Below are 12,168 nucleotides of genomic sequence, written 5' to 3'. Positions count from 1 at the left end.
CCATGTGTTCAAAAACTAGACTACCATGAGGATGCTCAGAAACTGACAGATGTAAAAATGTACAGAGAAGCTGTAGGTAGCCTCATTTATTTGACAACATGTACTCGCCCTGACCTATGTTTTGTAGTGAGTAAATTGTCACAGCATTTTGCTGATCCCAAAGAGGAGCACTGGATTACAGCAAAACATGTTTTTCGCTATCTCAAAAGCACAGCAGATAAACAGCTTTGTTTCAGAAAGAGCAGCGAGGGCTTAGGGCTTAAAGCCTGCAGTGATGCAGATTGGGCGGCAGACGCCACAGACAGAAGAAGTACCACAGGGTATTGTGTGAGTTTGAACACAAACAGCTCACTGGTTTCATGGAAAACAAAGAAACAGCCCACAGTGGCACTGTCAATTTGTGAAGCCGAATACATGGCTCTAGCTATGACAATACAGGAATGTATTTATCTAGAACAACTGCTCGAAGGAATGGATACCTATGTATATAAGAAAACTGTTGTTTATGAAGACAACCAGGGAACCATTGCAATTGCTAGAAACCCTGTGTGCCGACAGAGGTGTAAACATGTGGATATAAAATATCACTTCATCAGATCTGTCATCAGAGAAGAAAGGATGACACTTGTTTATTGTCCTACAGACGACATGGTAGCAGATGCTATGACAAAACCTGTCTCCAAACTGAAATTGAGAAGATTTGCAGAGGTCATGTTTGGTGTGTAAATATTGCCTGTTATGTAATATTGACTGCCATATTCTTTTTGATGTTCTGAACTGTATTAATTTCTTTGAAAGATGTTTTTGAAAAAGTTGTACAGTATACACGACAGCCGTAAGTGGGAGTGTTGAGGTTATGTGTTATATACGATTGCATGTAACTGCTTAACTGTTTCCACAAGAGGGCGCTATAGGCGCAAGGGGACGTAGCTATTGATGCTGACGTCAGGTAAGAGGTTTAAAAGGAGTTGTTACCTCCCCCTCTGTCTCTTCCTCCGTCGCTCTCACAGAGAGAGGAGGTCTCATGGTGCATATGAATATGTGATTAAACCACACCGATTAAAGGCTAATGAGAAGAACCTTGTCGTCATGGCCAAGTTATTGTTGCTCCACAGGTGACTCTGTCAACAGATATCACTATGAAACTTTCCCAGTTTGTTATGTACATAATTATAAACTAAGAAAGAATATATTGCAAGTTTCATTTTGCAATCAGGCAAAATGAAGTCAAATAAACAACTAAATGTGTGTTATTGACATTTTATTGTCACTAGTTTCATAGAAGACATGTTTAGGAAGCAAAATATAACAAAATCTCTATCGTAGAGAAAAAAAAGCAAAAAGGCAATTTTGGGGGTGCTGTCTCGCCTTAATCAAACTTGAAAGGTCCCCTTTTCAACACATTTAGACTATAGCCTTGAATCTGTGGAACATGCTACTCCACACCAAAAAGTATATATATATATTTTTTTTACAAACTGGGCAGTAGATTAAGTAATGTTCGTGGCTCCAAAATGGACAGCTTGTTATGACATCACAAAAGGGGTAATACTTCTGATTAGCTTGTTTAATCTGAATACTTTCTTTCTGGTACCAACCCTGGCCAAACAGCAAGGATATCTGCCCTTCTTCCCCCAGAACCTAAATAACATGTCAGACTAAATCTGTCCAAAAGGCCAAATCCATCCAAGACCAGGCAAAATCCATAGAGACCTTTAATACCTGCCTTGTTGGCCTTCACGTTGTAATCAACTACACCGAGATCACATGACCGGCTTGAGGTCCACTACCCCTCCGTGCTACTGTGCCCCTCAGCCGCACCACAACTCTCTCACTGGGATTACTATAAAAGCCAACACTCCACAGAGTTCCTGCCGAGAGGAGTAAACATGAGTCTCAGAATAAAGGCTTGTCCCGCATGCCAGAGGAACGGGCGCTTGACGTGCAGAAGGTAGTGATGTCGTATGGATTATTCAAGACCCTTGAATTGACTTGAAAGCAACAGTGATGTGATGCTAATCGATAGCCTATTAACTGCTATGTTCCAGGACCAGAGGAGGGGAGCCTTGTACTTTGAAGACAGATCCGCTGGAATGCGTGGAGCTGCTGAGGAGGGCCAGAGCTGCCTTCCAAGCCGGACGGACGGCCAAGGACATCTTCAGACACGCCCAGCTGGAGGCCCTGGTGCGCATGCTGGCGGAACACGAGTGTGACTTTGTGGAGGCTCTTGGAAGAGACCTTCATAAGGTATGGGATGAATCATTAGAGAGCTCTGTGGTAATAGTTTGTCAGGGCTTTCCCCTAAAGTAAACAATGGTATAGGGGCGCTGTGACAATGCGCCAGCGCTACCATGTGTTTTTTTGGCAGTGAAAGCTCGGGGCCAGCTTAGTAACAGACACGTCCTCTTTTGAGAAAATCTTGGGGGAAGCCCTGGTTTGCAATGTATAATATTTGCAGTTTCATGTTAACCCTTTCTGTGGCAGTGAAAGGGTTAACCGGCTGTCGTGTGGCAGTGAAAGGGTTAACCTGTGAATTGTCACAGTGAAAGGGTTAACTGTTTTGTAGTGTGGCAGTGAAAGGGTTAAAAGCATATGTATATGAGCAATAAAGGTGAATATTTTCATTTTGATGGATGCTCCATTTCTCCAGTTTGTTATGGTTTGTTCTTCCTTGCCAGCCACGGTTCGAGACGGTTATGTCAGAGCTCATCCTGGTGAAGAATGAGGCTCGTCATGCCATCAACAACCTTAAGAAGTGGATGGAACCACAGCATGTCGCCAGGAACCTAGTGAGGCGTGTGTGTGGGTGTCTGTGTGTGTTTGAGTTTATATATGGGTGTTTTAAAGCCTATTGTATGAAATGGCTGTAAACATCTTCATACGCATTCTTTAGATTACTCATGACTCATACAAGCTCCTAGCTACAAAGCAATGCATTGTGCTAAACCAGCCAAAGCAGATTAGAACTCAGACTTCAACATTCCCTATTTCAAGCTTAACGTGGGCACATGCTTCACCTCTATTTACCAGCCTGTTAACTGATGAACTCAGCCCAGCTTCACCAATGGACCTCCCATATAGGCGTGGAGTATATATTGTTGTGGAAAATTGTTTTACCAAGTCCGGTGAGCTTAAGAGAAATTGAGATCCAAGTCAAGGGCAAATAATGTGCACAGCAGGATCAATTCAAAGTAGAGACAATCTGAGTAGTGAGCCCAGAATCTAGGCTTACCGTGAGCTTTATAGAAACAAGTTTTCCTGTAGAAGAAACTGATAAGTAAACTGTTATGAGAAAATTGGTTGTTAGGAGGGGTTTCAGACAAAACATCTTATCTGTATGGAGTATCTGTATCTGTATCTGTATCTTATCGTAAATGGAGTAATTGAATAGTACAAGAAATGTATTGCTTAAAGGGTACAAAGCATTAATAATAATAATATATAATAATACACTTTATTTGTATAGCACCTTTCATACAGAAACTGCAGCTCAAAGTGCTTCACAACAGAAAAAAGACAGGCATAAAATGAGCACATAAAGTGCAGACATTAGGATCTAACATCCCAACAGGCCACCTTGTTTATGGTTTGATTCAGTTTTAAATAGACAATAATAAAAAGAGTAAGATAGAATAGACAGAGTAAAATTGTGCACATTAAGTGCAGACATATAAAGTCAGTTTTTTACAGCGCAATAAAATTAATTAAGATGATGATGATGATGATGACGTTTTATTTTCGGTCTTTGTTTACAGATAAATCAAAAACACACATGTGTGGACTTTAAAAAGGAAAAGAAAAAAAGAAAAGAAAATCACAAATGTACATATTCAAAGTAAGCACACACACAAAATCCAAACTCAATGACCGAAAAAAGGAATAGGCTGAAGCACATGCTTATTTTTGCCTATCCTTTACAATTCTTAAAAACTAAATATACTTTAATATAAGATTAAATATGCTGCAAGATATATAGAAAAGAGAAAATAAATTTTGATCTTTTACTCAAAACTGTACTCCTGAATAATTTTATCCTTCAGGGCTGTAACTGAGGGGTTACAAAACCCTGACTGTATTAAAGATTGTGATAGATTAAACCACTGCTAGGTATGTACTTTAATTACTGGCCAGACAGTACATCGAATAGATATGGTGGACACTCATAATAACACGGCATTGACAAAGAAATAGTATTTGAGGGTATTTTATTATTATGCAACATTAGGTTACAGAATGAGAATTAGGGTCGCGCTTGTATGGCGAAGAATATGCATAAAGTCAGTCAGTAGCATAAGTCACTGGGAATAGAATGATTCCTACGATGGGTACTAGGCTGACGCCACCTGGCGTATAATAGCAATTATAGAAGGCAACGCTGGTACCGCCTGGAGACACTGGGTTCCTCCCAGAGTTGTAAGGTCTGGAGGATAGAGGAAGGTTCGGATACTCAGTCTGATTCAATGAAAAATAAGGGGATTCACGTACAGAAGCCAGTCCTTGTAAATCCAACGATCAGCAACAAAAGCAATAACTGTAATCCAATGCTCGATAGCAAACGATGATAGCCAGCTAGCCTCGGTCCATGAGGCCAGCCCGAATGTAAATCCTCACGAGGTTAAATCCCAAACGACAGTGGAGATTAACGATGCTCTTCTCCGGGTAACACGTTCCACAATCAATATAATCCAACCAGTAATGGTTCTGCAATCGCCGCCGCTGGTTCTCCTGTGCACATGTCCAGCAGGTTCTCCGACTAGGCCTCCTCGTGTGCTGGTACTAAGGTATTTAGTCCACGCGCACTGGCTAAGGTCCACTAGCTAACACGAACGAACCGCTGGGTAATGCTACACACGAACGAACTGTGGTTGGCACGATATACAATAAATTAATGACTATTTACTTCACATTAAACTAAGTCGAACTTGACGTTACTGCATTAATCTGACACTTTACTATTTAATTCGCACGTGGTTCTCAACGCTCTGCTAGACGCACTGCTGCTCACTTCACTACACGTTGACTCGGGATGAACTTGATGAACAACTGGTTGAACAGCTACTGTTCGCACCTGCCGCAGCATATATACTTAAGTGATTATCTAGTCCCAAACCTCAGTTCTTGTCTCGAATCAATACGCTGTCTCCAGGCATGTTGTGAACCTGACTTTGGGGGCTTGCGGTCTGGCGCCTACGGGCGTTATCCAATAAGGAGAGCGAATATTACTATGATTTGAACGCAGGCTTAAAGGGATATACTGTGTATATATAAATAATATACAATGTATATAAAACAATAAATGTAGATTCTCAGCTTTAATCTGGCCCTTCACAACAGCCGCCTCCTAATTAGTCTGCACCTAATTAGTTAAGGGAGACAGATTAATAGTCCAGTCAACTGCTCAATATCTGTTGTGAGGAGTAGGGCAATCTACAAAGTCAGTGGGTCATGATCGTCATCAGGGGAGTCAGGGAGCTCTGGCAACTCTATCAGCCTCGCCACGGGTCGGGTGTAAGTCCGCCCTTGGACAATAACTTCTGCCGCTCTGACCTTCCCGTCGGCACCAGTGATCACTTTGCTTACGCGGCCGGCCGGCCACATAGCTCGGGGTAGTGACTGGTCTATGATCATAACGACTGTGTCCACTTTTAAGTTGTCCCTGTCCTTTACCCACTTCTGACGGGTTTGGAGGGACGGTAGGTAGTGGAGGAGGAAACTGTTCCAAAACTGGTCAGCCAATACTTGACTGTATCTCCACATTCTTCGGCCGTTCGCTTCTTCAGGTCTGTACACCGCCTGTGGAAGGGCAGGGTCCAGCCGCCCCATCAAGAGAGTATTTGGGGTGACTGGGTCGACGTCTGCTACATCACTTGAGACGTACCCGAGGGATTGGCTTTGTTCCCTGCAGGCAGTCTAGCTCATCTGGCAATGAGTCTCTTTGGGCTCGCTGTAGCAGAAGGAGTTCTGCCTCTGCGTAGTTCGATGCGTCAATGCCTGTAGTGGGGGGAACCTCAGGGTGGTGCCACAAGAATGTTTTTATCTGCGCACTCTCAAAGGTTAGGCAGTCGTCTATGTTAGGGTCAGTGGGGGCTAGGATGTGCATCAGCCCACAGAACATAGATTTCTTGATCTCTGCCTCCTCTTGACTAGCCTCCCGTGGGGTGGGGGTAGGCCACTCCTCCTCCGGGAGCTTGAGGAACTCAGGACCGTCACTGTAAATATTGGGACGTGTGAGGTCATCTAGGGACATCCCCCGTGTGATGACATCGGCTGGGTTCTGTTTGGTGTCAACGTACCTCCAGCACGCTGATCCTACCAGGTCTTGAATCTCTGTGACTCTGACTCCCACGAAGACCTTGTATCTACAAGAATCGGACTGGATCCATGTGAGTACAGTCATGGAGTCTGACCACAAGATTGTCCGTTGCACCGTTATGGTGAGTTCACGTTGTATCAGTGTGGCGAGTTGCGCGCCTACCAGAGCTGCGCAGAGCTCTAGACGCGGGATCGATTGTTGCTTGCGGGGGGCTATTCTTGAGCGAGCCAGGACGAAAGCGGTGTGTACTTCTCCTCCCTCCTCTCGGGCTCGCAAGTAAGCCACCGAACCGTAGGCTACTTCCGAGGCGTCACTGAAGACGTGCAGGTCCATCTGGCACATCTCCAGCCGCACTGTGGGTGGGAAGTAGCTCCGGCGAATGTTCACATTTTGGAGCGAGCTGAGTTCTCTCTCCCACTCTCTCCAGGTGGAAGCTAGGTGGTCGGGTATGGGGTCGTCCCAGCCCTGTTCCTTGTCCCACAGTTCTCGCACAAGCATCTTCGCCCGAGTGGTGTAAGGTAGGATACACCCCAGCGGGTCGTATTGGCTTGCGAGTGTTCTGTATACGCTCCGTCTAGTGGTCGGTAGAGGGGTCGACCTTCCCTGCTCCTGGGTCAGGGGTGTGTGTTTGTAATGGAGCAAGTCTGTTTTGAAGCGCCAGACGAGGCCCAATGTCATTTCCTGTGCTTCACCTGGGGTGGTCGCCATCCAGGTCTCGCTGCTTGCTGCCTTTGTCTCTGGGGAGAGGCTGCGAAGTACTTGAGGGTCACTGCTGGCCCACTGCCTAAGATCGAAGCCGCCTTTGATCAGGGCGGCGCGGAGCTTAAGCAGGAGGGCTTCGGCTTCTTCTGGCGTCGAGACGCTTTGTAGACAGTTGTCCACGTAGAAACTCCTCTCTATGCTTTGTCTGACCTCCTCGTCAGCTTCAGGGTCTTCTGTCACGTGTTTTTGTAGTGCGAACGTAGCACAGCATGGGCTGCATGTGGTGCCGAAGGGGAGGACCTCCCATTGATAGATGGAGGGTTGCTCATCGTTGATCCTCTCTCTCCATAGGAACCGCAGCAGGGGCTTGTCCTCCTCCACCAGTCGCACCTGCAGGAACATCCCTTTGATGTCGCCGCTGATGGCCACCTTGTCTTGGCGGAAACGTAGTAGTACGCCGAGGAGGGAGGGGCCGAGTGTCGGGCCGGGCAAGAGCAATTTATTCAGGTTCTGTAGTCCGATCTGGTAGCTGCAGTTGAATACAATGCGGTTCTTGCCGTTGTGGTGGACCTTGTGGTGGGGCACGTACCAGGATTCAGTCATCTGGTCTGCCTCTTGATTGTCAATTTTCTTGATATGTCCCGCTGTGATCAGTTTGTCGATCTCAGCGCGGTACACAGTGGCTTGAGTGGGGTCCTTGGCTAGACGCCGCTCGGTGTTCAGTAGATAGCGTTCTGTCGCTTCTTTTGAGGCGTGGAGGGCGGGCATCCCCTCTCGCCTCAAGAGTGGAGTTGCGTATCTCATCACTCCGTCGACCTCGACCCTCTTTGTCTTCTGCTCGAGGAGAGCTATGGCATACGTGTCTTCCTTTGAATGAACTAGTTTCTTTTCGTTCTTAAAGGGCATCGAGTCTAATGTCCATAGTCTCTCGACGTGCTGCAAGAGGGTGGTGTCGTCTTCGTTTATCCTCGTGTAGAGGCAGCGAGTGGCTGTCGGTCGGTTGGAAGACCCGGAGAGGGGGCCTTGTAGTGTCCAACCCAGGCGGGTCTTGACCGCTGCTGGACAGCCTCTGGGCCCGATGTGGACCTGGTCCGTTGGGACGATGAGGTGTGCGTGGTCGGATCCTATGAGCAGGGTCGGGGTGGCGCCGTCGATGGGCGGTATAGGTAGTTGACGTAGGTGCACGTATTTCTCCGTCAGCTGTGTGATGGGGTAGGTATACCGTGACAGACCTATGTCGTGGCTTGTGAAGGCGTTAGTGATGCTATACCGCTTCTCGGGCTGCTCGACCGCTGCTATCGTGAAGGAGACGTTTTCACCCTTTATGGTCTTTAGGTCTCTTCTAATGGTACGGATTGTCATTGTTTCTTCGGTACCCCGCAGACCCAACTGGGCTGCGGCGGAAGCGAGGAGGAGAGTCTTTTCCGACCCATCATCTAGGACGGCGTAAGTGTCCATGACCTTGTCCTCGTAGCTTAGGAGCACTCGGACCACCTTCAAGAGCACTCGGGAGCTCCCGCTCTTCGCAGGGTCTATATACATGACATTTACTCTCGAGCTGCTTTGTGGTACGGGTCTCCTCTTGTTGCTGTCGTGCAGGACCTCCAGGTGGGCGCCGTCGCACTTGCTGCATCTTTTCTTTAGGCGGCACTCAGCTGCCATATGGCTGCGCGCGCAGCGGAAGCAGCGGCGGTTCGCTTTGATCCACTGACTCACCTCGTCAGCGGTCAGCTTCTTGAAGGTGTCACATTGAGACAGCCAATGTTCATTTTCACAGTACTGGCAGGCAATCTTCCACTTTCCCTTCACGTGGGGGGTGTTGTGGTTCTTGTGCTGCGGCACTGACTCGGCCTGGTGCATAACTGTCACTGACCGGCGGTTGTCATTGAACCTCCGTGGTCCATCTCTAGGGCTAGAGCCACTCCACACGAATGTGTCCAGTCGTAGACTGCTGACCTCCCTGGCGAGGAAATCAGCCAGGTCTAGGAGGGATGGTTCTGGGCCGTTGGGGTCACGGTGGTCTTTCTGCCGCCGAAAACGCTCTTGACGGGCTGGAGGGAGCTTCTCCAGTATCCGCTCCACGTTAGAATTTGCATACAGTTCATATCTCCCCTTCTCCTTTTGGGACCCCAGCATCCCCACGAGGGATTGTACCTTGATAGAGAGGTCATCCAGTGCTCTATTGTCTTTGGCTGGGGGGAGGCGGTCGATATCTCGTATTTCTTGGATCACGTAATCCCATATGCGTCCATAGCGCGCGTCGAGGGCCACCAGAGCAGCTGAGTATGGGGTGCTTGAGTTCGAATATGCCAGCGCTATGTTATGCGCTCTGGGCACCTTGAGATGCTTGAGGAGGATGGCATATTTATAAGACTCGTCGTGGACATCGGACATTATAGTCTCTAAACACATGCGTAATTCTGTGTACTGTGCTCTGTCCTCGCGCGTAAAGTCTGGGAACGTCGGTGTGCCAAGGTAAGACGCCATGGATGGCTGGGACACCGATGAGCGTAGGGGGAGAGGCCTCCTGGGCGAGTCTCCCCGTACGGGTGGTCGTGGGTTAGTACTGGGTGGGTACCAGAGGCCGGGCCCCCAGGTGCTGTTCCTTGGTGCTGACTGTACATCAAACTCACCCTTGAGTTGGGTCGGGGGTTTGTAGCGCAGTGACTCGGGGCTGAGGTCGGGGCTGTACTGGGCCTCCTGGTCCAAAGTAGGTTCGTGCTGGTGGGCTTGATATCCCTCCTCTTCCTCCGCTAGGTCTTGGAGTCTTCTAGTCAGTCTCTCGGCGACGTAGGCCGGTTCTTCCCGTTGGCTGGGTCCCGTATAGACCGGTCGGGGAGGGGGCTCGGCGACGTAGGCAGGTTCTTCCTGTTGGCCGGGTCCCATGTAGATTTGTCGGGTAGGGGAAGGTGCCCTAGACCCGTGTCGTGATGATCTCCGGGAGCTCCGTGTGGAGGGGGGGGGGGTCGCCCTGGCGATCAATTGTTCTATCATCTGCGCCTGCAGCCGGTCGCGCTCCGCTTCGCGCTGTGCATTGGCGTGTTCTCGCTGGATGTTCTCTTCCGTCTGGAGGCGCCTCTCCTCCAGTCTGATGCGGTCGTGCTCACTCCGTTGTTGCGCCTGGAGGCGCTCTCGTTCCGCTGCAGAGTGTTCGCGCTCACTAAGGGCTTGTGCTTGGAATTGCGCGTGGAGGCGCTCTCGTTCCGCTGCAGAGTGTTCGCGCTCACTAAGCGTCTGTGCTTGAAGACGGTCGCGCTCACCCTGGATTCGGTCTCTTTCGGTTGAAGCTGTCAGCGTGGCGATCAAGGCTTGCGCCAGTCTCTGGTCAGCCTCGCTGGGGGATGACACTGATGGAGGTGATCGGGCGCTGACAGGGCTTGGTGGAGACCTGTTCTCTTGGCGCGCTCCGAGGTCTATCTCTTGAGCGCGGTACTCTTCTCTTGGTTGCGTGCCGAGGTCTGTCTCGGGTGCGCGCTCTTGGGTTGGTTGTGCTCCGGGGTCTATCCCGGTGGCGCTTTCTTTATCCTGGGGCGCTCCGGGGTCTATCCCGGTGGCGCTGTCTTGAGGTATAGTCACGTCATGTCCCGCTTGGTCCCCCCCGTGAGCTGAGTCAGTTTCGTTTGAACCCACTGGGGTCTCTACTGGAAGGGCCGACAAGTCGATATGATTGGGCATGCTTAAACTATCCGTTTTATCCGTATTTAACGTCTTTTTAGATAAGCTAGGGGGTAAAACGAAAGCGTATTCCTCCAGGTATGGAGGTGGCTGACGTTTGCACCGCGGGCGCTCTAATTTGGGGGAGCCGTCTGGAGAGTGTCCACCGCTGGCCATATCAATATTAATATGATATTAAAGATTACTGATACCCTCCGGCTCGAAGGACCAATTGTAACTGAGGGGTTACAAAACCCTGACTGTATTAAAGATTGTGATAGATTAAACCACTGCTAGGTATGTACTTTAATTACTGGCCAGACAGTACATCGAATAGATATGGTGGACACTCATAATAACACGGCATTGACAAAGAAATAGTATTTGAGGGTATTTTATTATTATGCAACATCAGGTTACAGAATGAGAATTAGGGTTGCGCTTGTATGGCGAAGAATATGCATAAAGTCAGTCAGTAGCATAAGTCACTGGGAATAGAATGATTCCTACGATGGGTACTAGGCTGACGCCACCTGGCGTATAATAGCAATTATAGAAGGCAACGCTGGTACCGCCTGGAGACACTGGGTTCCTCCCAGAGTTGTAAGGTCTGGAGGATAGAGGAAGGTTCGGATACTCAGTCTGATTCAATGAAGAATAAGGGGATTCACGTACAGAAGCCAGTCCTTGTAAATCCAACGATCAGCAACAAAAGCAATAACTGTAATCCAATGCTCGATAGCAAACGATGATAGCCAGCTAGCCTCGGTCCATGAGGCCAGCCCGAATGTAAATCCTCACGAGGTTAAATCCCAAACGACAGTGGAGATTAACGGTGCTCTTCTCCGGGTAACACGTTCCACAATCAATATAATCCAACCAGTAATGGTTCTGCAATCGCCGCCGCTGGTTCTCCTGTGCACATGTCCAGCAGGTTCTCCGACTAGGCCTCCTCGTGTGCTGGTACTAAGGTATTTAGTCCACGCACACTGGCTAAGGTCCACTAGCTAACACGAACGAACCGCTGGGTAATGCTACACACGAACGAACTGTGGTTGGCACGATATACAATAAATTAACAACTATTTACTTCACATTAAACTAAGTCGAACTTGACGTTACTGCATTAATCTGACACTTTACTATTTAATTCGCACGTGGTTCTCAACGCTCTGCTAGACGCACTGCTGCTCACTTCACTACACGTTGACTCGGGATGAACTTGATGAACAACTGGTTGAACAGCTACTGTTCGCACCTGCCGCAGCATATATACTTAAGTGATTATCTAGTCCCAAACCTCAGTTCTTGTCTCGAATCAATACGCTGTCTCCAGGCATGTTGTGACATGCCTGGGCTCGTCTTTGAACCTGACTTTGGGGGCTTGCGGTCTGGCGCCTACGGGCGTTATCCAATAAGGAGAGCGAATATTACTATGATTTGAACGCAGGCTTAAAGGGATATACTGTGTATATATAAATAATATACAATGTATATAA

The 12,168-nt window shown here is 48.3% G+C and overlaps 1 protein-coding gene across 1 annotated transcript in view; it reads left to right on the top strand.

The window, feature by feature from the left end:
• Positions 1-1,889: 1,889 nt before the first annotated feature.
• The window catches only part of aldh3b4 (aldehyde dehydrogenase 3 family, member B4), a gene marked incomplete at both ends in the record, with an annotated part of 30,433 nt that continues 20,154 nt past the window's right edge, over positions 1,890-12,168 (top strand). Inside the window, 3 exons of the mRNA XM_084322487.1 lie at positions 1,890-1,951; positions 2,049-2,247; positions 2,679-2,789. Coding sequence (XP_084178613.1) covers positions 1,890-1,951; positions 2,049-2,247; positions 2,679-2,789 — 372 coding nt within the window. The remainder of the gene's footprint in view (positions 1,952-2,048; positions 2,248-2,678; positions 2,790-12,168) is intronic.

The sequence above is a fragment of the Notolepis coatsorum genome (genome assembly GCF_963971535.1).
Source record: "Notolepis coatsorum genome assembly, chromosome: 10".
NCBI lineage: Eukaryota > Metazoa > Chordata > Actinopteri > Aulopiformes > Paralepididae > Notolepis > Notolepis coatsorum.
This window is presented reverse-complemented; position numbering and strand designations above follow the sequence as displayed.